The sequence below is a fragment of the Anolis carolinensis genome, chromosome 4 (assembly GCF_035594765.1).
Source record: "Anolis carolinensis isolate JA03-04 chromosome 4, rAnoCar3.1.pri, whole genome shotgun sequence".
NCBI lineage: Eukaryota > Metazoa > Chordata > Lepidosauria > Squamata > Dactyloidae > Anolis > Anolis carolinensis.
In genome coordinates, this window is record NC_085844.1 from 199,029,799 (window position 1) to 199,056,825 (window position 27,027).

The 27,027-nt window shown below is 39.6% G+C and overlaps 1 protein-coding gene across 8 annotated transcripts in view; it reads left to right on the forward strand.

Annotated features, from left to right (window-relative positions):
• Window positions 1–27,027, forward strand: part of cntn2 (contactin 2) — an 84,891-nt gene that overhangs the window by 10,967 nt on the left and 46,897 nt on the right. For 4 of the 8 annotated variants that reach the window (XM_062978561.1, XM_062978558.1, XM_062978565.1 and 1 more), the window contains exons 2-3: window positions 13,844–13,957; window positions 26,215–26,326. In XM_062978561.1, the coding sequence (XP_062834631.1) occupies window positions 26,272–26,326 (55 nt within the window). In that variant the 5' untranslated portion in view covers window positions 13,844–13,957; window positions 26,215–26,271. Of the gene's footprint in view, window positions 1–13,843; window positions 13,958–24,792; window positions 24,821–26,214; window positions 26,327–27,027 lie in introns of all 8 variants that reach the window. The other 4 variants (XM_062978564.1, XM_062978559.1, XM_062978563.1 and 1 more) reach the window with 2 other exon arrangements.

The window sequence follows — 27,027 nt, forward strand, 5'->3', positions numbered from 1 at the left end:
ATTGCACAACAGCTCACTGTTGGGAAGGAGTTGGTTTTGTCATCCTTCAGCCCTTTTCATCAGCACTACAAAATATCTTCACGCAATACAGCTGTCAGGCTTTCAAGGTGGGATTTAGAGGGACAGATTGGGAAATCAAGCATTGTAGCTATATGACCCATGCAGAATCTCAGCCATTGTAAATACTTCTTATTCCTCCTCCTCTTTGTTGCTTGTGTTGAGACTCAAAATACTTTTTGTATCATTCACCTTTTACTTGCTAAAGTTGTTTGAATGGTATTTTGTCCAGAATGACTAGTTACAACAGTACATTTTAGATGCTTGAAATTGTATTACAAGTGGTTGAAAGGTCTAGCCAGTAGCCAGGTTGATGGTTGTAATCTCAATGTGCCTACATATTTTCTTTATCCTTTATTTCTAGTCACATATGCCAGGGGCATAGCAGTCTTTGTTCTTTTCCTTTATGTCAAGTGCATCGACTGCTAGGCATACAAATAGGTTTGAGATAAGAGTAAGGATTTATCTCCTCAAGCTTTCTGGTAGTACTTCTCTCAGCTGCGTTTTAGGTTATGTTTCCAATTCAGATTTTTAGTTTTAATGTTTGTTTTAATGTAGATTTGAATGAGACAGTATATTTTATTTCACTGTTGTTCTGTTTTTGATTAGCAGTTATGAGTATCTCAGTGCTGAAAATCAAAATACAAATTATTTGAATTAAAGGAACAAATGGACTGGCATGTTATGTGGGTGTCTAGAGAAATCAGAGTAACACAAGCAGTCTGACTTTGGTTTTTTCTTGGCTGTATCTACACACCAGTCAAAACATATTTTTCAGACATGTTTATCAAGAGCTTGTGATATTTCCCATGTATGTTTCTAAGTTTTCTTTCTTTTGGTCAAAGATATGAATTGCCCTAAAAGTGTTATTGAGTGACATTGACACACTCATACAGTCTGAAGAGAGATACAGAACTTTTAGCTTTCCAAATGTTTTAACCTATAATTCCCACTAGTCCTAACCTGCATTTTGTTCTCAAGGAAATGTTGGAGCTGTAGTCCAAGATGGTGCAGGTATTGTGATGGGTAAGCATGGATTTCACTAACATTTACCTAGGAGCAAATGACAGTTTGTTTGAAAACTGTCTATTGAACTATTGAAAACAAATCTGCAGTACATAAAGACCGAGATTATGCATTGTAGCTAGTAGTCTCCTAAACCCATCATCACACAGAAGTTTCCTTCTGCCATCTTGTCACTATAATCCAGATAAATACCCAGTAGTTGTTCTATTTAACAATCTGCATCATCTTGTTCAAGGGAATTTTTTCTTCATGCTGTGCTCCAAATCCAAACTCCAAATGTGGGCCATAATGCTGTCATTGTGCCAGGATTTATTAGAAATCATCATCCAGCTTGGTTCAATTTCCAAAGGGAACTATTGCATAAATAGCAAGACAAGAGTATGATATTGTATAAAATCAGCATTTGAGGTAAGAAAACTAATATGTAAGATTGAACCTTGAACAAAATATAAGTTAACAAATAAAGTAAAGGTAAAGGTTTTCCCCTGACATTAAGTCTAGTCATGTCCAACTCTGTGGGTTGGTACTCATCTCCATTTCTTAGCCAAAGAGCCGACGTTATCCGTAGACAGCTCCAAGGTCATGTGGCTGATTTGACTGCATTGAGCGCTGTCATCTTCCCGCCAGAGTGGTACCTATTGATCTACTCACATTTGCATGTTTTTGAACAGCTAGGTTGGCAGAAACTGGGGCTAACAGCAGGAGCTCACCCCGCTCCCTTTTGGTCAGCAAGTTCAGCAGCTCAGCAGTTTAACCCTCTACGCCACCACAGAGGGTTATAAAAATTATTTGTTATAATAACAAATGTAAACAAATTATTTGGATCCACTTTCCTAACAGCCCAAGCATTTATTATAAAGAAATGATAGTTTAAAATAATGACTGATACATTCTGATTTTATTCAAAATAGCAGTGTAGGTGATGGTTAGAGATGGGAGGGCCTGGAAAAAAATGGAAAAATTGGGGGAAAACTGGTTGCTTTCCATCCCCCCCCCCAGTTTTCCAATTTTTCCCATTTTTCTAGTCCCCCCCCCCCCCAGGCCATCTCTAGTGATGGTGATGACATATTCTCAAGGTATGGCTGTATTCGTACGATACTTCTTTCATACATTTGATGCCATTTTCCCTCTTTTTTCTTTTTGCATTTATTCAAGTCAAAAAAAGCACATTGCAAAACAAATTCTTACTCCAAAGATCCCTTTTCATTATCTTCTTGAATATAATTGGTATGGGGATAATTCCTCAAAATCAGATCCATCAGAATTGAAATATGAAAACAGTCAAATAATTTAAAAAAATTACATTTTGACATTTTTGCACATCTTCGAATTTACGGAACATTTTTTTCCTAATATCTGAAAGGGAATGGCATTGTCTCAGAGGGTGTGGCAACGGCAAACAAATCAAATCCCAAGCTAGGAGACCATTCTTTCATGTCATATTGAGACACTCTACTTAAGAAATCCCTTTATGTATTTCAGTAAAGTGAGATGCTTCAGTGCCACCAGGAAGCCAGGAGACATTAATCAGAAAATGGTTCTGATCACTAGTCAGCTTCCATTAAGGAATTAAACAAAGAGTGACCTACAGCGTAAAGCAAGCAGAGTCAAAGATTTGTGGCTGATGTGTTTTGGAATTGTTTGATGTATCTGAAAACAACTATAGTATAGCCAAGGAGAGTTAGTAGACAGCTTTGAATTCTGCTATTCCAGCCAAGCAAGTGAGAAAAACCCATCAGGAGCTAGCCAAATAGCAAAAGCAGACAGTAGCTGAGGGTGCTGCAAAAGATGTGGGAGGAATACTTGATAATACACCATCCAATATGGAAAGTGAATTGAAGCTGCATTCTCTTCAGTCCCAAGTGCATTACAGCTGTCTTCTGTGTACTTATGAAATTAAGGGTCATTACAGTTCAACTGCAACCCATCAGATCTTAGCCAGCCATGTATTCAGAATAATTCACTAGGACTGGATTTTATGGCTATCTAAATTGTAATCACAGTTTCTCTCTCCCTCTCCACTCTGTCCCCTTCCCTTACTTTATCATACATGCAAACACACACATACTCTTAAGCACAATCATTCTGTAGAAGCCAATTCTATTATCATATCCATGTGATTACCGTATACAGAAAATATTGTTCCAAGTGATGAATCTTATCTCTTTGTGGATTTGCTAAAGCCAAAGCTATCTCCCATTAACACCCAGCTCATGCACATTTAACTGGTGGAAAGTCCTATTAATTTTGATAGGAATTCACAGCCCAGTAATTGTAACAGGTATGTAGATGTTACATTACACTGTTCCATATTTTGATGGTGGAAGTGAGAGATGCTTATTATATGTTGAATAACTATAACTTAGAAATTAGCCTGCAAGATAAAGAACTGAATTCTGTGTGGTCTGGTGGCATTCCTTGCCATTGAATTTTGAGAATCGCAAGCAACTATTTCATGTAGAACATTTTCAGATGCTAAGCTGTAATTGGTGCCTCAAATCCAAAAGTCCATCACAACGCAGAGATACATCCCAGTGTACATCTGTACCGAATCTGGGTATGACTCCTAATCCAGCAAAGGAATGAATACATGTTTGTAACCTGCTTTCGTATGCGTACCTTTCTTAGTGAGTCATGGCAATAGTCCACATAGTTTGATCCATGACGGCTGTTAGTTATGGAGAAGTACGGTATTAGATTTATGGGGTTGTGCCTAGCTATTTGATAGCTGAAATATCTTTAAGTTATGCCTCAAAGATATCCTGTATCATGCCTCTGCCATGTATTCCCTTGTTGTTTTAGAACCACATTAACTTTCTATACTATTACTATGCCTCATTTTTATGGATACTGCTAGGAAATCAATGTTATTCCATATCACCAAGCTTGTGTATATCTTAGTTTAGGATACTATAGCAGTGTAATTGTTACTGATATTGTATTTGGATGAGACACTTACCTGAGAGTGGTCCTCCCCCCTCCCAGTGTGGGGTCATCTGAGTAAACATTGCAGGCACCTTCTGAGTAGACTTCCTTGGGGCTGCACAGCCAAACAACAGTTGTTGCTTTCCCTCCTTCAAGGTCAGTTATTCTCAGAACAGCTCATAGACTGAAGTAAATAAAGACCTTAAACTAAGCTCATTCTGGCTATTGCCTTCCACCCTAGGAACTCATTCGGGGCTATATGCATCCCACAGCTCTTCATGTAGAAAGTGTTATGTTCCAATTTACCAGTCAGATTCCCACAAAATTTGTACCCCCAACATTTCAGAAGTTTTTGTGAGGTGAATTTGATTTGCATTGGCCAAGAAATACAGCAGATGTCATCCCATGTTTAGATCTTTGCTGTCGTGATACTTTCTGCATATATAAGTGAATAATACAAATGTTATATGAAATGTATACGTTTGTATAAATAATACCAGTTAGAGAAGCTAGTTTTTTTGGTACAGAATTTGAATTGCAGGTTGGGCAATCTGAAATACTGTAAAATCTAGAATTGTTCACATGCGTTGAGATAGTGACACCTTTGCTTTCTAATTGTTCAATGTATACAAAATTTGTTTCATGCACAAAATTATTTAAAACATGTTTTTATGAAACTACCTTCAGGTTATATGTGTAAGGTGTATATGAAACATAAATGAATTGTATGTTTAGACTTGTGTCTTATCTCCAAGATATCCCATTGTAGATTTCCAGTTATCCAAAAGCCAAAACAAATCCCAAATGTTTCTGGTCCTGAGCATTTCGTAAAAGAGATACTTAATATATACTATAATGATGGGAGCAAAGAGGGAGATCATGTAGCACTAGCAGTGAACATGGCAGTTTTCACAATAACTCGCAGGCCAGAAAAACCGTACTCCCAGCATGCATGCTGCAGACAACAAAATAAAAAAACAAAATTACCTGTTCTTAAAACTTGTTCCAAAGAGAGTTTCTTAAGTTTGTTTAGGTAATTTTGTTTGTTTTTTTATTTTGTTGTCTGCAGCATGCATGCTGGGAGTACTAAGTAATGTAACATTGAACTATAAAATCCATGTTTATCAGAAGAGATTTGGAAATAGAACAATCTGATTCTTCTCCCCCGCACCCTTGAAACTAGGGCTGCTGAAGCTGCTAGCCTTCTATGATCAGATTGTGCCTTATGGAAAGACCAGTATCTTTTAAAAGATTTTCTTAAAAGCTTGTAAAAAGGCTGGTCTGCAAGCATACCAATTACCCTGAACAACATCAGTGATGATTAGTATATCATCAGTCTTACTGGAGATCAACGGCTTTATTAAAATATAGTGGAGCCATTGGGGAGATCTGATATTTTTCTACTGATGACCATATAGTTAAGCTCATAAGTCATTGTATTCTGCTGTTACACTGCCTCCTAGCTTCCTCCTGGGAGATGAAATGCAAAAACAGCTTTCCAGTTAAGTACCCCATTCTGTGGGATGGAGAGGGGCCTTTCACCTTTTGCTGTAAGCATCCCTTGAAACTGCAGTCAAAGGGCTAGTTTCCATACTGGAGAATACTTGGTAACTGTTCAGTGATTCATTCACTTGCATAGATGCTCTGTTGTGACCTCATCCCATCGTGTAGTAATACAATGAAGGAAGGAAGCACAAGCCTTCAGTCCTGGGTCTGCCACTAATGGGCATACTGCAGTTGTACAAGGTATTGTCAGTGCTGAGTACACCGCTTGTACGAGCAGAAACCAAAAAAGTCGTAAAAAGCCTGCAGGTTATGCAGTCGTTAACATCAATCTTCAACTCAGCTTGCTAAAAGTGTAATTTTTATTCAATGTTTTTGAATAAAAAGTCCCAGTAATTCTGAAACAATTTAAGTAACAAAAACAGTATACAGTGATTCAATTAGGAAACTTCTGTCACTGTGCTTAATGGTTTTTAACTAGGTAGGGGGCCTTCTTTGATGGCAGTGAGTATTATTTCACTGACTTCACAATGTAATAAATCCATTTTGCTCGATTAGGAGAATACCCTTGTGCTCATTCTTCTGAATGGGCTTACTAAATGAATACCCCAACTACATATTCAGATAGATAAATATATAGACAGGTAGACAGACAGACAGATCTGAAATAGCACTGCCTAGATGGAATTGTTCATAGGGCATACTGAAATTCCTGACTGGTTTTAGTGATGACTCTGTATTTCTTTATCACTGAGCCTGTCTCAAAGAAGGGGAAATGGGCTTTTCGTGGATAATCAGACAACTTTGCTGCTGCTGTGTAGTACATGTCAGACACTGAAAATAATTGCATGAGCTTAATTTGTACAGCACAATAACAAAAAGGCAAAGAGCTGTGATATTTTAAACATAAAACTGAACTATTTTCTGTGACAAAGAATTATGGGCTTTAAAGCAAACAATTTCTACTTATTTTGTCCTAGCTGTAGGTGTATTAGAAACATCGCATACCTTCCAACTTCCCCGATTTGGCAGGGACAGCCCCAATTACCCTCTGCCATCCCACCTTTTCTGCTACTTTTAAAACATTCATTTTTTCTCTCTCCTCATCTCATTTTCCTACTTTGTTCTCTGCACATTTAAGATCCTAGAAAGTGGATTAAAAGTAAAAAAGTAATCTCTACTCAGTTGAGAGAGAACAGAGAAGATGGGGATAAGCTCAGGCAAAAGCAAACTTACACAGCCTCTCATAGCTTGTATTGTCCTTCCTCATTGCTAACTTTTGCCATCTTGAGCACACTTTGATATTTCCTGGGGTCATGTGTCCCATTTTTCAAATGGAAGATTTTGAAAGCTATGCTATCAGAGAAAAATTGTTCACTTCATTTGCTTTATACTAGAATTTAAGAAGCTTTGGCCATTCGGTGATTTTAAACGCGGCTCCCTTTTTTAAACCATTGCCCATGCTAGGAGGAGGTGAAAGAGTTATAACTCCAAACTCCCTTGGAACCAAAGTTTCCCATCATAATTCCCTGTTCTGTTATTATAGCAGCACTGTCACTTATGCAAATACAGTTTCCATAGGAGTAAATAGGTTGGTAATGTAATATAGGGATGGGCATTGTGCAGTCCTGGGCCAGATGCAACACTAAGGCTATTTGGGGAGTCCACGACTCTCTAGACTTTCAAGACTACCAATTTCTGTCCAAAATAAAATAGAATAAATGCAAGAATAGCCTTTTCTGAAAGCCTACGACAAGTTTTCCTTTAAATAGGCTACAGATGCCAACATCCCTTGCTGATTAACATCAAATCACACAGTTTTTTCATATTGCTGTAGTTGTCCACTCCTAATACAACATATAGACTGTGTGTGAATATTTGGGTTTAGGATAGCTTTAGAAGTACCTGAGATATGTTTTTTTAATTAAACATTTGTATAGTTCCCCCTTTTCAGACAAAGGAAGTGACACTTCTGAGTATTCCTTTCCTACAAAAACACTGAAATTCATGGGCTTTGCACAAGCCAACATGCAACTTGGAGACATTTATGCACATACTATAGTGCCCATCTAATGCAAAAGGGTGATATTCAGGGTGATATGCAATATTTAAGACTTGCGGGTTCATAAAAACAACATTATAAAACAATGAGCTAAAAAGACAGGTTTGTCAAGTATAATCAAAACATAAAACTTGTATCAACCACATACAAAATTGATCTTCAGAATACAGTGAAAAGGGTAATGGAATGAGGCTAACCATGCTCTGTGTTTACTCCACTCTTGCTTGGTATTCAATAATCCTGGGGCAGCCAGTGAGTGGCTCTCTTCTCATGCCACTCAAATGTGGCTTTGCCCAAAGAATGGTCTCTGGTCTTAGCAGTAGACTTATAGTAATAGAGGGTCCTGGTTACCAGGAAAACTTGTTAGTGATGCCCAAACAGGTTTTCATAACTCCAAGTGATAAGAAAGGGTCATTATATATTCAGCATAACAAGACCTCATGGTTCATTCCAGCATGACAAGCTCTGTGACAACAGCAGAAGATCCCTTGCTTTCTTGAAAGAACAGAACTCATTTGCTGTTATCTCTGAACTGACTAGATGTCTGCGGGAGGGAATTTTCTGTCAGCCACCTGGTTTTTGCTCCTTCCATACCTTGAAGAAATTCACTTTACACAATATAAATGTTTATAAAGCCTTGGTCTATCACCTATGCTTGACCGGCAGGCTAGGCCATTAATATTCTAGTCAAGCCAAGCAGCAATCCTGGGGGAGGGGGGGTTCTGATAGGATTTGGAGTACAGGCAGTCCCCGAGTTACAAATGGAGGTGAGACAACAGAAAGTGAGAGAAATCTACCCTTAAGAAGGGAAATTCACTCCTAGAAGAGTTATCATGGGAAAAGGTGTCTCCGCTGAAACTTTGTTACCAATCTTTGTTTTCATAACAAGCCACATTTTTCAAAATTCAGTTATCATAGGGACAGAAAGTGAGGTGAAATCTTCTGAATATGGACAGAGACAGCAAAACAAACACAACAGGGTTGTTAACCTTTCCCTAGGCTACCCAAAGGAATTATCCTCTGACTGGAGTTAACGTTTTAAAAACATATCTGTTCCAACTTACAGTATATGCCAATTCAGCTTAAGAACAAACTTACAGAAACCATCTTGTTTGTAACTTGGGTACTACCTGTACTTGTTTTATTGCCAACTGGAAGGGTAGCCTAACTCCATATCATTTGTAGCACATCCATAAAACATGTGCGACTACATCCATTCATCAATAAGCCTTACTTGTGCCAATGACTTTCTTTCAGCTTGATCATTCACATATCTGATTTGGCCTGATGGCCCTGATTTTGTTGTTGCTTTTCCATGGCTGAGTGGGAATTCAAACTCTGGTCCCCAGCCTCCCAGGCTGACCCTTTATTCTACACTGACCCTTTATTCTAGGACCTATCTGGTGTGGTGTAAGCTACAGAATGGATTCCACTGCCACCTTTGCCCCTAGACGGATGGCCCCCATTACCATCCCCTCCTGTTCTCCTTGTCATGGCAGTCTCCATGTGCAGCGTGGATCCTGCTAGTCACTCATTGCCTCTAAAGACACAAGGGAGGCCAATAGGGCACCCCCCTCTCCTCACTCCCTTCCTTGATGTCACTGCAGGTGGTAACCAACTGGCAGGACCCATGTCACACCCAAAATTGCAATAAGGAGGATGGCCTTCTATCAGGAGTGCTTTGTGTGTATTTTCCTGCATGACAGGGGATTGGACTGATTTCTTCTGGTTCTATGTTTCTATGGAATGGTCAGGAAATGCTTTCATTTAGGGTAAAACAAAGTTAGGGTATACATCACTTCTTCTTGTGCCAAGACAATCCTGGGGATATGCATTTAGGCTTTCTATTTTTTTTGAAGTCAGGTGTTGCTCTGATTCAAAGAGATTTCACAAATGAATGCTAGTGAAGACATTTGTATGTAATGCTGCTTCCCGTATTCAGAAGCAGCCCCTAAGGTATCCTGGACGTTTAGTCATTTGGGGCTTTAAAGGTAATCACTAACACTTTAAATTACACCTAACAGCAGATTGAGCTGTTCTGCAAATTGTGAATAGCAGCATAGCATTGTGTTTGTCATGCTGAGCTAGAAATAATGTCTGCATAGGAGATTTTCAGTGCATCCCTGTGCCTTTAACAGTATCTTTTAGCAAGATGGTAATGTTTATCCCTAAGCTGACAGAAATTCCAATTAAAACTCAATTTTATTTGTGTTTTAAGGGAATTGGTATTTTGATTAAAACCTTGCAAATCTGGGTTGTTGGGTTTTTTTTGGTATTTTCAATTAAGCTGCTTCTTTGTCAGTTGTTAAAATCATGTGTTTTGACTAAAAGTCTGAAACTAGCAAGCGTCAGCAGCAGTTAAGCTCTGTTCCATTTCTAATCTTTGCTCATCACTATCTTCCTTGCCTGAAATAGCTGGCAAATGGATGGTTATCACTATTTTGAGAATGAGAAAAAATAGCATCCTTCACCTCATGGCTAAATAGAGCAGAAATACTATACTCTGTGGCCTTTCTAGCATCCTTTGCTTTAGCAAAACGACCAACTTCCTTGCTTCAACAACTCATCAGGTATGTGCAGCTATTATGGGATGCTGTAGCAGTAGGGAAGAACAGTATTGCAGTTTTCCCAGCCCTCCGCTGGTCCCTTGACTGTGGGGGACTAAACGGCATTCAGCTATTCGAGTTTAATGGATTGTGCTCATTGCTCAAGACAGGCTCACATCTCATCCTGTTAAACAGTTTTTCCTAGCTGTAGGGTGGAAGGGAGGAGGAATCAAGCTACTGTCAAGCGGGCAAGGCACTGCCGAGCCCCGTAGCCCTGCAGGTAGATCATCTACGGGAAAAGTTTCCTACCAGACGTCAGAGCAAATCAGAACATCTCAGAACATCTCTTGAGTGGGTGCACGTGTGAACCCCATGAGGAGCGAGGGAGACGCCTGGTGGTGCTGATGAGAGAAGGCAAGGCAACAAGGAAGGCTCCAGGCTTTGCCCAATACAGGTGTACTGGTTTCCCTGGGGAATGTTCGGCATGTTTATGCCTGATTGAGAGTGACAGAAGGAAGAGGCATTTCTGAATACTCCATGTGTATGTATGTATGTATGTATGTATGTAAAATGGTTTTGGGATGTGTTGAGAAGCAGCTCACAAAGATTTTATGTTACCAGCTCTCTATTAAGGATTGTGAAAATGCTCAGTGTCCAGTCATTTAATTTCTAAAGACAGAAGTGACAGAGCCTAGAAGTCAAAACCTCTGAAAAAGCCTGAAATACAGTATATGTGCATATATACATGTACACCATCATGTTGGTGGTTATTTCTAGTTAGGAAAGACATATGGTCAGAAATACTCTGATTTTTATGATTATTTATTTGGTCCAGGTCTGAACATTGAGCTTTCTGACAGCTTCTGGATTTAGAACTCATCTTAAATTAACACCAGTAATAGATCTGAAAGGCTTGTCATTGTTTAAATCAGGAAAGCTTAAATGTGAAGAATATGGAGGCAGGATTGTGGTCCTTAACAGAAATAAGTTATGATGATTGATACTGAGAATATTTTTCCTCGCATTTCTTTGCTTGCAACAGTCAGAGAAAGGATGGCCACAGCAAATGTTACAGGAATCAAATGAAAAGAGATTCCACCTAAACATTAGGAAGAGCTTCCTGATAGTAAGAGCTCTTCAACAGTGGAATATCTGCCTTGGAGTGTGGTTGAATCTCCCCCTCTGGATATTTTCAAGCAAAGGCTGAATATCCACCTGTCCAGAGTGCTTTAAGGATGCATTTTTGCATGGGTTGGTCCTTGTGGTTGGTTCCAACTCTATGATTCCACCAGTTGAAAACCTTCCTGGCTGCCAGTCTATTTCTGGAACTGATTCAAAGTAATGGTTTTAAACTTTAAAGCCCTGCACAGCTTGAGTCCAGAAGTTGTCCATCTTTTAACATACAGAGGTGGTGTTTCTTCAAATACAGTGTCTTTTGCAACATATTCATGCATTGTTTTAAAAATCATTATTTTAAAACATTTTATTCATGTGTACATTTATGCATATTTAAACATTAATTTCTTATTCCATCATATTCTTAACTGCATTATGTTGTCTGAATGTTGCTTCTTGGCTAAGTAATTTTGTAAAAAGCAAGTTTCATACTAGTCAAAATTATGTGCATTTTGCAGTTGTATTGTGTCCAAGTAGCTCTAGACCTGTGGTTTATTCTGACACATATATAATTTAGGCAAAATAAATACATTGGCTTCTATCCTACTTCTGCTGTGGTTTTCACCTTCTTTCTGACTCTACTTCTGTGTTTTTCCATAGAGAAATGTAGCAAGGAGAACATTTTCTCCTGGCAGGAATGGAGGTGATTACTTACTTTGTTTTAGCTTTGGTTTCGTTGTTGCTATTGCTTCTTAACCTATACTGTTGCTAAAGATAAGAGAAGGATGAAATGCTCAGTGTTGCACTTGAATGTCTACATCAGTGGTTCTCAACCTGCGGTCTCCAGATGTTTTTGGCCTTCAACTCCCAGAAATCCTAACAGCTGCTAAACTGGCTGGGATTTCTGGGAGTTGTAGGCCAAAAACATCTGGAGACACCAGGTTGAGAATTACTGGTCTACATAGAGCTGTAGAGTACAGATAGCCCATGACTGGTTACAGGGAACACATACGTTCCTGGTGAAACAGCTACACTGGCTACAGGTCAGTTTCAGGGAACAAATCAAATTACTAGATATGACCTATAAATGCTGTACACTTTGATCCAGGTTATATGAAATGATTTGTCTCCCAGTATGAGCCTGCTGAAATTTTACAATCCCTATTTGCTGAGATATATGGTGATGACAAATTACACACAGCAGCAGTTCCCAAACTGTGGGAATCCCTTCCATGGAAAACTTTCTATTTCTACAGACCTTTGAGTGTTAGCTGTCTGTTCCAAAAAGCCTCTTAGGGTGTATTATATTCATCATGATAATTATATTTAGCTGCCTTTTAAAAACTCATACTTTTTCCTATGATTATTTGGTTGCTCTTTAATTTTTGTACTATCCATTGGTTTAACTGTATTTTGTTTTGACTTATGAGCAGAGTCTCCTTAAGTTCCATATTGAGATAACTGTGACAGCTGTTCAGCAGTGAAACTCTCTGCCCCAAAGTTTGGTTGAGGCTCCTTCTTTGGAGGCTTTTAAACAGAGGCTAGATGGCCATCTGTCAGGAGTGCTTTGCATGTGATTTTCCTGATTCTTGGCAGGAGGTTGGACTGGATGCCCTACGAGGTCTCTTCCAACTCTATGACTCTATTATTCTATGGGATATAAATTAATTAAATAAATCAATAGATAATGGATGGATAGGGTTAGGGTTGTCCATTCTTTGAAGACATTTTTTCACATTAGAACATGCATTCTTTACAAATGAAGTTGCCTGCTATCCAGAAGTAATGTCGAGCAAACTTAAAAGAAAAGGTCAGTAGCACCTAACTAGTAAAAAAGAAAAGAAGATTCAAAACCTAATTTTATATCAATCTTATAAAATAATAATCATCTGGATATTCATTGTTTTATCTGTCATTATCCCTTACAAATCCTGAGTGCTTTAGAATGGAGTTGATGAACAATCACAATATATAAATATGTGCTTTGCAAAAGAAAAATTGTTCCATGAGACATTTATATAGTGCACTGTGCCAAGACAAATAGATGAAGCAGTGTTTTAATTAAATAACTCCTTGTTTGTGTTGTGTTAATTTTAGCTACGTTCTTGCTTTTTCCTTAATTGGATAAGAAACATAATTATTTTATGGTAATAATCAGAGGATAGTTAAAGTGGATGCAGGTTTCTGTTTAGAAAGCAAGCCTGTCCTTGATGGAAAGCTTTTGTGAGGCACAGAACGGCAAGGCTCTTTCTTTCTTTTTTAGAGCACTCAACTATTTTTCTGTTACAGTGATTTCCGCAGTCTTCACTATCATTGCCTTTGTTTTCATCACATTCATATCAACACTGATCATCCACTTTCCCAATTTGTCCAGGATAGCCCTAATTGATCCATTTATTAAGTTGCCTTTAACATATCCCAGTTTCTCTCCCCATTCCTCCTACGGCCATTGGTCAAACTGAATTCAAAGTAAAAATGTAGTTTCATTCAGTTAACTCAGTAAAAGGCACAGGAGAGGCAGGAGCAAAGTCTTGCCCTTCCCAGTAGGCTCTGGCAGAAGCAAACTGCTGCAGCCTTTTCTAATTTGTGTCTTCTTTCTCTTTCACAGCTTTTGGCATCTTAACTACACTCTGATATTGTTTGACCATATGTGTTTGGGTTTTCATTAAGACATGTGACCATCAGGAGGAGGGTGTTTCTGCACTGAGTAAACAAAAGAACCGTAAGTCTATTAACTGACATTATTGAAACATTTCATTGTATTATTTATAATAATAATAATAATAATAATAATAATAATAATAATAATAATTTTATTTCTTACCTGTCTCTCCTCATGGCGGGTTACAAAACATAAGCTCAGCAAAAACAATACAAATACACACATTAAACGTATCTCTGTAAAAGTTACATACCAAAACATATCTCTACAAAATACATACTAAAACACACAAAAAGAAATCAGACAAAGGACACTTAAAATTCATATTTAAAAACTGTCTGGGTAGGCCTGCTGGAAGAGATAGGTCTTTACATGGTTTTAAAATTCTGACCGCTCATTTAGTTGTCAGAGTTCTTCTGGCAGGTCATTCCACAGTCGTGGGGCGGTTGATGAAAAGGTACCCTGGGTGGTAGTTGCCAGTTGCGTTCTGGATGGTTGGAGCAGACGCCCCCAGAGATCAAAGTGTGTGGGGTTTGTTTGTTTGTTTATTTATTGTTGTATAGGAGAAGGCAATCCTTTAGGTAACCTGGACCCAAACCATGTAGGGCTTTAAAGGTCAAAGCTAACACTTTGCCCAGAAGCTAATTGGCAGCCAGTGGAGTGACTTTAGAATAGGAGTAATATGCTTACTCCTAGATGTTCCTGTAACCAATCTGGCTGCTGTATTTGTATTTATAAGTGTTGATTGAGGACTTTGTCCAGAATAGTGGGATAAAAACAAATAAAGTGCACGCGAAGCAAGACCCAGGTTAAGAAAATTCTTGAAATGCATCCCTTATACAGCCAGCCTCCCATCTTTGCTTGGGTTAGGTACACCGGATTGCCACAAAATTGAAAAACAGATTTTTAAAAAATGCTATTTTTTCATGAGAGGACATTTCTCTCAGCATATATAGGTTCTCCAGCAAGACACCATAGAATTGCACTGAAAGACGTAGAGATTTCTAGAGCGAACATTTTAATTAGACCCATGAATAATCAAGTCTACAAAAGTCAAACTTGCAAATGTGGAGAGTCAACTGCAACTAACAGTCAGGCAGCCATCTTTAATTCAGTTTTGCAAGGACAGCAATGGCATTAAGCCTATTGAGGAGACCGCCACAGTCAGCAGATATTAGGAGGTCAGCAGGTATTAGGGAGCATCAATAGCAGAGCTTTATGTGCCAAGCTGCCTGCTCTCTATCCACTAAGTAAGCCTCCTGTCTATAGATTCTTCTGTATGTGTAATTGGGAGAGTGCCATTTTGTTCTTTTCCTCAAGCAACAGAATTGCTTGAGGCAGTCCTACTAATGTGTAATAACCCGTGACAAATGCCTGTTTAATATATGTACTGATTTTTTTTACTACCTGGACATGTTTTACTGTCTTCCAAAGAGAACTATAAGTATCTTTACAAGGATGCCACAAAATATGTATAACTAGCCTATAAGTATTATGGCTAGATTAATTTAAGATGATTCTGGTTTGCTGCCTTAAAATGCTGCCTATATAAAAACAAACAAAAGTGTTGCATTTTGGTGCAACCTAGATCTTATTATCATAATTTATTCTCATTGGTATGGGCCCTGAGTATTTATTGATCTCAGAAAGGATATCCAGAAGTTGTGCTGTGTTTAGGAATTTTAGCTGTCTTTAGAATTTCCTAGTTTTTCTTCCCTCCTCCCACTTTCTGCCCTTGTCTTAAGCTCCCTACAATTGTTCAAACTGAATTCAAAGTGAAAAGGCCATTTCGTTCAATCAAGTGAGGAGAAGAGGAAGGAGAGCTTGCCCTTGTCCTGAGTATGTATTGATCCCAAAAATGCTTCTTTTAAAAATGTGTTGTATTCAGGATTATCAGTGGCAGGGCTAGCTCTCCAGAACTGAAAGAGAGTCCGTATGCCTTTCCCCCATCCATGATCATTTCCCAGAGAAAGCATCAGCTTTGCCTGAGGACTCTAATCATGCAGGAAGTCAGGAAGGCCCAAAGGAATTGTAGGCATCTGGCTATAACATCTGTTCTTGATAATGGATCCATCCTGAGTCCCATGGGTAGTTATGAGACAGCTAGTCTGCCTTTGATTATTAGCAGCTCTTACCACATCATGCACTATCTCAGTGAATATACCTGTTAGTGATGGCAACCATCACCGACTACTTCCAGTGCTCATGACTGATCTCCCAAGAAAAGAGTAAGTTGTCAGTTTGCCCCTCTTCTGGGTTTGGGTTCATCACTGAAATGTGTATTTATCATCTACAGAGCAAATTTTATAGGGTAGATCAGAATGTAAACTTCTGGGTACTTTACAGTTTTATTTTTCAATTTCAGATATTAAAATATAATGTATGACTAGGGTAAATTAGTGCTTGAAATACACATACAATACAATGAACAACTTTAACCATCAAAGAGACATGAACAGTCGCTGCTTCCTCTTCAGTGTATACCTGGAGATTTGTGAAACCACACTAGGAAGATTTTTCTCATGGCAAGTAGTTTTCATTGAGTTCCCAAATATTGTTGGACTACAATTCCCAGAAACCATAACCATTAGCCATGGTAGGCTAGGGTGTCTGGGTATTTATGTCCTGAACATCTGGATAGGAACCAAAGTAATGCTCCAAGCAAAATTTTCTAGATGAAGATACTGTCAGGATGTGCTCGTCTCAGCTATTCCAAACAAGCTGAACCATTCACACCATGCCAGCTAATTGGAATGGGAGTAAAGGAATGGCCTTACTGATAAGGGCCATCTGGTTTTTTTTGGGGGGGCATGATTTGTCGCTTGCTATGTCTGAGGATTGGAATGTGAGCCGTTAGGTATAGAGACAAGGGGGGCCGCGGGGAGGTGGGTTTGATATATCACTGATTTGGCGGGATTTAGCCAGAATAGGTTCTTTTTCAATTTGGAAAGAAGGATCAATAAAGTGTTTCCAAGGATTTACCTGTGTGAGCCTGCTTTGTATCCAAGAACTTCCAAGAACTGACAGATACATTCCTAGATGGCTGCAATATTTTTGCATGTAACAAACTATGTGTAGGATCTATGAAAACAACTTTCCAGGTGAATGTGATTTCTTTTGGTATGAAGCATCCTCAAAATGTCCTGAATCCCCAGTTCAGGAGAATAATGGCAGTGTAAAGCAAAAAAATCTTTTTTATATATAATATTCTCACCTGCCCTCAAACTACATAGCACAATGGAGTTGACTTCATCCAAATCTTGTCTTTTGTGGCAGTTGTATATTAGACAAAGGATGAGCAGCAATTCTTAACTTTGAGATGTTAGGTTATTTATTTTCTCATGGAAATTCTGTGTTGCTTCTATTATATGAATAATTACATGCTTTATGTTGACTGCTAAACCATGCGAGGTGAAATAGAAGTAGCCCTCATACTGTGCTTAGCTTAATCTACATTACCTTGGGGGCAGAAAAAGATTGTAATTGTCAGACTGAAATAATTAACTATAGAATTTGGTCTGCTAAACATTAGCAAAGAAACTGGGCAAGAAAGAGATGAAGGGCTAGATTGAATGGGATCAGTTGAGGCATATGGGACCTCATCATATTGATGAGGGGCAGCGGGGGGATTTGCTAGTCTTTGTGGCGAATTCACAGCGGAGCAATTCCACTGCCTCACATCATCCGCAGTGATGCTACCCCATTATATATGGGGAAGCATTGATGTGTGGCTTCCCCCTGCACTACAGAACACAGCACCATTGCTGCCTACAGAACACAGAAATACATGTTCTGGGTGGAGCATCCTGGGACACTTGCCAAGACCCATGTGATGAAGTCCTAATTAAGACAAAATAAAAGAAAATGTTTCTAAGATGAAGATGTTTCTATTTTCGCAACGTTTTAGAACAATTAAGTAGGCTGGAAGTAAACAAAACCAAAAAGCTGGTCTTCCTCTGAATGTCTGGGTCAACATTAGATAAGTTTATACTTTGGATCAATTGAGTCATGAGGTGGGTCAAGGCAATTGGCAGGTAGTGAGTGAGAGAACATCAGTTGGAACAACAAGATCAATATTCTAAAGCCAAACAGACTATAGGCATTCAGATCAAATGGTGGGATGAAATATTCATTTTATGGAGAGAAAATATGGTTTAGTTTTTTAGCGGTAAGCAAATGTTTTTTTTAAAAATCTAACACATGATACTGGTTTCTAATGGGCCCAATACCCCCATTTGACCCGGCCTTTCTGCAAGGCCCAGATCTAATGGGGTATCAAATTAATTGGGGGGAAAGCAGGTTTTACCTGCTTTCTCCTGAATTAATTTGCTTTTACTGGAGGCATCGTTGGGACACCTCCGGTAAAAGCCCCGACAGGCCCTGCATTTTGGGGTCTGTCTGGAAGGGCCCTAAATGAATCTCTTTCATTAGCACAGCCCTTTCCTGCTTAACCAGCAAGATGCTGGCTGATCCTTCCTGGTTTGACTTTGTCCCTCGTTTTCATTAACAGAACTAATAGTTTTACAGTACAACTTTGGCAAATGATAGTGATCAATGACTCTGGTGGCAGAAATGTCAAAGCCCATCTTTATTTGGAGTGATTGAGGATGTTCAACAGAATTGTGGCCCCCTGAACCACGAAAGACTCACTCGGCTATTCTAAAAAAAGCATGCTTTGACATCATTCTGTCCAAAGCTACACACCCTTTGCATAGAAGACTAGGTGGGAGAGATGTCTTGAAGTGAAGAAAGGAATGATGACTTCAATATCATTATGCGAGTCATTGAACTCTGAGCAGTATAGCCATTTCATATGTCTGAAAGTAATAGAAGCTGAGGTGTAAGCCTGTAAATTGAGAGCAAAAGGACTGGGGGTTCAAATTTTAGTCATTAATGGCCCACTGGGAGGCAAGCAAAAAGACAGCAAAGTTAACACAGCGAGGATTATTGCAGTTGTGCCGCTATTCTTTTATGATGTGATTGTCAGTTCAGCCACTTATTCCTGTGACAATATTGTTTGTTTAGGCTAAATGCCCAGGGAGAGAAGGGATGAGACTCATATTCAAATATAACATCCATACTTTATCAAGCAAAGAAGGGTGGGGAAGACTCAATAGTCTCTAACATGAACTGGCAAGAGACGAAATGCCGACTTAATGTCACGTTTCGCTAACTCAGCCTCAGTTTCATTCTTGCTCACCCCCTGAACTGCTGGCTCAAAGGATGTTTAATGAACAATACAGAGATCTGCAGGAATGATATCATTAACAAATGCAAAATGATGAATAAGCCTATATTCACCAGGTGCCTTTTAAAAAACAACTTCCAATAGTGACACCCTCAGTTTGAGATCAGAGGAAGATGTGGCTGGACCCATAACACTTCCTTGCAACAATTTCTTATGGATCTTGTATCTATAACAACAAATTACAAAGCCAGTGTGGAACATAAATTATTGTTAGAAAGCACAATAGGTTCCTCGAAATGGGACCCAAAGGCCTTCCCTAAACTCTTTCATCAGATGGGCAGCAACCAGAGGTACCATCTATACTGCAGAATTAATGCAGTTTGACACCACTTTAACTATCATGGCTCAATGCTGCTTATAAGGGATGTTATTTGGTGAGGGAGGAGGGAGCAAGCTTATTTTCTGCTGCCCTGGAGACTAGGACACGGAACAGTGGCTTCAAACTACAGGAAAGGAGATTTCACCTGAACAACAGGAAGAACTTCCTCACTGTGAGAGCTGTTCAGCAGTGGAACTCTCTGCCCCGGAGTGTGGTGGAGGCTCCTTCTTTGGAGGCTTTTAAGCAGAGGCTGGATGGCCATCTGTCAGGGGTGCTTTGAATGCAATTTCCTGCTTCTTGGCAGGGGGTTGGACTGGATAGCCCATGAGGTCTCTTCCAACTCTACTATTCTATGAGGTACCAATACTATTTGGCAGGAAAAGCTAAAGACCTTGTAAAACTGCATCTCCATAACATTGAGTCCTGGAAGTTAAACTGGTGTCAAAGTACATTAATTCTACAGTGTTTACCCTTCATAGGGTAAAGCTTCAAAAGAAGCTCTAACCAATGCAATGTAATTGGACTGCATCCCTTTTGAAGTTGGAGGGACATGAAGTGGACTCTTCCTATGGGTTGTTCGATGCTGTGTGCTGAGTTTGAAATGTGTCATACTTTTCTTGAATGGGCTCTTAAGCATCAGTGTGGGTAGAAAGGGGTTATTCAATATTTGGATGACTTCTTTCTTCATAAGACAGCCAGGAACAGGACAATGTATTTTTTATGAGGAAGTTTTGCTTTTTGTGGTCTGAGTTGAGCATGCCATTAGCCAATGAGAAGACCAAATGACCTAGTTTGTTTGGTTTTCCTTGGTATTGAGGTTGGTATCTTGAAACAGCACTTAGGACCTATCCACATTGAAGTTGTTAAGCCAGGGGACAGTGGGGAAATCCATTGGGCAGTGGGGCAAATCTGTTGGGCAATGGGGGAAATCATCCTTAAGTGCCCTGCATCACCCACATTGCCCCCTTCCCATCACACAGGAGAAACCGTTGCTGCCTGGCTTCCCCCCATGCTGTCCCCGGCTTAGCTAATGAGAACACGGCTCTCTCCTAGGATGCTTCCAGGACAGAACCAGGATGGAGCCCCGCTGGAAGCAGCCCTGCGTCGTGTGATCGATTCTGTTGGGCTCCATCCTGGAAGAGTCCTAGGATGGAGTTCAAACCCCTTGCAATGTCTTGGTCTTCCTTAGTCTTCCAGAAGAGAAATTTAGCAATTTGAGAAAGAGGCTTTCTAAATTTATGAGGCATAGGTAGCCTATATTTAGAGAATTTCAGGAGCTCATTGGTCATTTACCTTTTGCATGTAAAGTTATGGCACCTGGCAGAGCTTTCCTAAGGCAGCTCTGCGATGCTATATATGGAATTTTTCAATCATATTATACGACTAGAATTACACAGAGGATGATGGCGTACCTGGGGGTTTAGCAAGTTTTCTTGCTGCTTTCAGTGGGATTTCTTTTTGGAGGAATGATTTATAAGTGTCTTCAGATGCAGCAGATTTTCTTGGTTGTGGGATTTATTTTCATGGACATTAATGTGCCCAAATGTGGCCTGAGGAGTAGGTGGAAGCAGGTTTGTGCTCTGATTTAATGTTCCTAGAAGGTTTTCCCCTCAGTTGTTCAGATCTAGGAAGGAGATTTAACTAACTCCTCTGCTCACTTCTGGTGTGATAATGTGGTCATGGTACAGGCTAATAATTACCTGTCCTCTAGGTCCCCATTAGTCTCTCTGTAGCTTCCAGTACTAGGAGGAGTAGAAGGGGAAAAGAGGCTAATAACCCTGACAAACTCACCCTTTGTCCACGGCAGGTGGAGGTGAGCAAAAATAAGACTTATGGTGGACACTTTAGCACCCTTTTGGTGAACGGATGAACTTTGGACCTGCCTCTTTAGGGCCTGTTATCTGGGGGGTGGGGGTGGGGTACCATCAGCCCTTGAGGCTGATCTGAAGGGCTTGGCCCTCACTCAGGAGCTGCCTGAGTAGTTGGCCAGATGCGAAGGAATCCAGCTATTGGATTGCCCTCAGAGTTCAGGTGGTTCACCCAGAGGAAGGCTGATGAGAAAGTCATGGGGTTTCACTTGGCCAATTCTAGGGTGCTCCCCTTTTACACCTTTTTGGGCTACATCTACACTGACCACTTAGGTTGGTGTAGATATAGATCAGTCCTGCAGCAACCAGACACCACACTATGCTGATCTAGGTTAACACAGGGCAAGGCCACTTTAATGTGGCATTGTCCCACATTTGCCAAAGTTAAGGGTGTCAAAATTCTACCACAAAATTTGGACTTTCCCCTGACTTAGGTCCCAAAAGAAACTATTCTCAATTTTCATCATGGCCATCCTGCATTTCCCAGTCTCTGGCTGCCTGGGTATGCAGCAACACAGTCTTCTTCCCTTTCCTGCCCTTTGTGTTGTGGCTGTCTCCAGCCAATGCAGGGGTCCTACCTTTCTACTGTCGCATGCTTTGACATCCGCTGGGGTTCCTCCTTTCCCCACTTCCTTGGTGCCTCAATGCCCTGGCTGACATTAGGGCACATAAGAATGGAAAGGTGGGGCCCTTGTTGTAACATGAATGGCGTAGGGCTGCAACATGGAAGGAGGAGTGAGACAAATAAGGTGGCTGCCCAGTAGTGCCATACTGGACAGTCAGGACTCCCCTCCCACCTCCCTGGTAGCTGGAGGAGTCACTGTGGGACCAATTTAGCACCCCACTTTCATGGAAGCTGGAGAATATGTTTCTGGGTAGATCCATCCTAGGTTTGACTTGGTTTAAATAGGTTCTAGATTATATTAAGTGGTTCTTTCAACCCAATTCTCTCTGAACCCTTCCAGACAAGCCCTATTTCCCAGGATCTGATCTGAGGTTTTCTGTTTATCCCTGATTATCTGGCAGGGACTCATATAATCCAGTTTAATGCAGAAAACCTGGGATCAGATCCCGGGATATAGGACCTGTGTAGAAGGGCCCTTTGTTTATTCCATGGTTGGCCAGCAAAAGACAGTAGAGTCAATACATCAAGGATTATTGCATTTCTACTGCTATTCTTTTATGATGTGATTGTCTATTCATCCACTTATTCCCCTGACAGTATCGTTTGTTTAGACTAAATGCCCTGGGAGAGAAAGGGTGAATCTCATATTCATTCAAACACAGCATCTATATTTTATCAAGCAAAGAAGAGGCAGAGGAGAGATCAGTTATAATCAGCAATACCCTCCTCCCCAGTTCTGTCATGTACCTCCTGTGTCACTGAGACAAATCTCCTAATTTGACTAACTAAACATGTAGCTGTTTTCATGCTGTGTGTACCTGCTGAGCCAATATAGGGTAAGAAAAAGAGATTTTTCTGCATTGTTCAGGTTTTCTTTTCTTTTCAATTGGAAAGAGCTAGGCAGGCTGTACATTCAAATCTGTGTATTCATTAAACTCATAAATATGCTGCATTTCAATGCTGTATCCTATTCTTGGTCAGCCATTCATAAGCTATATAACCCTACCATTTTTGGTTGTAAGCCAATAAGCACTCATGCGTCTAGGATAAAGTCTGGATATTTTGATTTAACAGTGTAGTGTATGAATCTTCCTTTCTCTTTAAAATGGGGCTGCATTCTGAATTGTTGCCATGCGAATATAAGAAACAGCAATACTCAGATGACCAGTTTTGCAAATCTCAAGGAAGTGTCACCATGTGGTATAATTTTTCCATTGTGCAACCCAAGGATGTCAAATGCGAAAGTGGTGAGCCAAAATTATGAAGGAACTAATTCCTGGTCTTTTGTTCATAGCTCAATACTGATTTATACACAGGGTTCATTCCCCGGTTATTCCCTTCCTTAATGTTCTTCCCACCTTGCACCTATTCCTATACTTCTTTTTAATCATGTAACGCTTTTGAGAAACTTGAATAAAAATATTTTTTTAAAGAAAAAACTATGAGAACCGTGGTGATAATGTATTATAACATATAAACCGGGAGTTCTGAAATATGACCTGTTCAAGATCATACAAGAAGAAAAAATCTGAATCATACAGTTGCCTGCTCCTCTTTCACTTTTAGATTTGTTTTCCTCGGTATTATGACTATTATTTTGTTTAACTGTACTCACAAGAGAAAAACCGCTGAGTGAGGAAATGCTATGCAGGTGGGAGACCAAGTGCCAAACAGTGCTGACTCAGGAAGCCTTTCTTGTCAGGTATGCATGGCAGATGTGGCAACAAAGGCCCAGAGAATAAATGGACTCCATGGTGCAAATTTAGTATAATTTTACACATGACGCTCAAAATCTCTACTTGTTTGTTCTGCATCTGTATGCACTCTATCAGTATTTTTATTGACAGTGTATGAGTCAAAATGTTTGCTTGTTTATTCTGTTTGGGTGCACTATATCAATATTTCTATTGATAGTATATTAGTTTTTTCTTACTTCCTTTTTCTATGTACAGTATCTTGTGTTCATAGCATAATGGGATTGTTCAATAATTCATAGAATCATCACTGGAAGAGACAACAGGGACCATCCAATCCAACCCCCTGCCATGCAGGAAGACACAAAGCACTCCTAACAGATGGCCATCCAGGCTTTGTTTAGAAACCTCCACAGAATAATAATCATCTTTATTTATACCCTGCCCTATCTCCCCAAGGAGACTCAGGGTGACTTACAACAATGTAAAACACAGTAGTAAACATTCAATGCCAGTAAAACATATGACAACTCCAAAAACAGCTTAAATAAACATCACATAGAATCAGAAGGCGACTCCACCACACTCTGAAGAAATGCATTTCATTGTCAAACAGCTCCTACCCCCTGGAAGATATTAATTTTAGATTAATTTCTTTTCCTGCAGTTTGAATCTGTTTCTTCATATCCCTGTCTTCAGAGCAGTATAAAATATGCTTGCTCCCTCTGCAGTTTGATATCCTTTCAAATATTTCAACATGGTTATCATGCCTTCTCTCAACCTTCTCTTCTCCAAGCTAAACATTCCCAGCTCCTTAGGCTTGGCTTCTAAACTTTTGATAATTTTGGTCACCCTTTTCTTGACGTGTTCTCCTTTATCAATATCCTTGTTGGATTATGGTGCCCAAACTGGATCCAGTATTTCAGGTGAGGTCTAACCAAAGCAGAAGAGAGGGGGGACTACTGCAATGGGTCAATATCATTCTTGCTTGTATCTAATATGTGAAAAGGAAGGGTTTTCTGTTCATATTCAGAGAAACTTTTTTTCTACATATTTTCCATGATTAATATCTGTTGATAGCAAGCATACCATAGCACTCTGCTTAGATTTCAAGGACGGCTTCTTTTCTTTTAATGTACAGGTTTTAGTGAGGATTGCCAGCTGCTCGGGTAAGTTTAAATTGGGAAAAAAGAAAAATGTCCTGTCCAAAGAAGTTGTGTGTTTTCTCCTTCTCCTATAATTATTTCAGGAAGGGATCATCATATCCTTAGAAAGATTTTGTTGTTTGACTGCAAAGACTGTCTGGCTGAAAAAATAGAAGCAGCTGGATACGCCCACTCAGAGAGAATAGATTGGAAAGCTATGAAAAGTAATGAAAAAAACATCAACATGACATGTCTGTTGAGAAAGGTCAAAGATGAATCTAGATCACAATAATTCTTTGCCATTTTTAAGGTGAGGGTATTTGTTGTATAACTTCATAGCGGTTTAAACTAGGATGAATTCTAACCCAGTGAAAACCCCAGTGCCATACCTTTTTCAGTATTAATCTTTAAGGTGAGAAATGTTTTTTGCCATTTCCAAATTTGACAAGAGGTAATACTTAAGTGAGGTCCCATGTGGAATGTTGGAGTGTTGGACTATAATTCAAGGGACTAGGCTTTGAATCACCTGTAGGCAAATCACTCTATCTCAGCCTCAGAGGAAGGCCGGGGCCAAACCATCTCTGAATAAATCAGGAAAACTGTATAATAGACGTGGCTTGTTGAAGGCCACCTCTTAGGTTTTCATGACTGAGTGAGGATTCAAACCCTGGTCTGAGAGATGTAATACAATGCTCAAACAGCTGCACCATGAATTCCTGTTTCTTTCCATTATCTCTTTCTTTCAGACACTCTACATCAAAATTATACCAGACTATAAATACAGTACAACCGCTATATCCACAGAATGTATGTTACTGGACATACTATGGAAGTGTGAAATTACAAATAATAGTGAACCCTGTTGAAATAAATTACTTCTGATGGAAGCATACCATAGAACCATGCTGGGGAACCTAGAAAATGCCTAGAAAGAATAACTCTTTCATTTCTATATCTTTCAGCACAATTCCATGGTTATCTTCTGGTAGAAGTATACCATAGAGCAGGGATGGGCAAACTTGGGCCCTCCAGGTGTTTTGGACTTCAACTCCCACAATTCCTAGGAATTGTGCGAGTTGGAGTCCAAAACACCTGGAGGGCCCAAGTTTGCCCATGCCTGCCATAGAGTCATACTGGAGGACCTCGAAAAATATTCTTTATAGACATTTGAAACACCTTTCAAATATTTCTAGGTTGTCCAGCACAATTCTATGGTCAGTGTTCCTTCCGGTGTTCTCAATGCGCTAGGAAATGCCCAGGAAAAAAAACATATTTTTGAAATATGGATAAGTGAAATTGTGGGCACTGGTCCTATGGATACTGTGGTTGTACTGTATAGGTGATAGGAAACATACAAATGTAGTGTCATGCTATATCCTTCTCCTAAATTGTGAATGCACTCTTCTCTCTCTTTCTAGAATATTCTTCTCATCTATTCCGTTTGTGGATCTGTAATACATGCCCTGTAGCCCATAATGGGAGCCTCTATGGAGCTTGTCTTCTTTTCATCAGCTGTCATCTTTTGTACAGGTAAGAACTCTTTCCATTTTGCTCAAAGGACACTTCTAGATTTAGAATGAGCATGGAAACTGCCAGCAATGTTAACAACACTATTTGTAGCCTTCGTTCAAAATTAAAAACATTAAATTATCTGGAGCATGTGATTCACTTAATACATAGCTCAACTAACATGAGTCCCATATGTTTACCACACAGATCATGTAATTTTATATTACTTACCCATGTTTGCAGTGCAACTGTTACTTTATTATGCTTATTGTATAGGAGGATAATTATTAGAGATAGGTGAGAATTTTTTCAGTTTTTCAGTATACTTTCTAAATATAGTACTTCTCAAAATTGACAGTTTTCTTTTAATAAGGTTTAAGAGAGGAAACAAACAAAGCCATTAGATGTGTTGTCGAAGGCTTTCATGGCCGGGATCACAGGGTTGTTGTATGTCTTTCGGGCTGTGTGGCCATGTTCCAGAAGCATTCTCTCCTGACGTTTCGCCCACATCTATGGCAGGCATCCTCAGAGGTTGTGAGGTACACATCCTCACAACCTCTGAGGATGCCTGCCATAGATGTGGGCGAAACGTCAGGAGAGAATGCTTCTGGAACATGGCCACACAGCCCGAAAGACATACAACAAAGCCATTAGATTCATCTCTCCTAGCAAAACGTTTTCAGTACTTTGAAGATAAACCTTTAGCTTCGATTCCTTGGCAA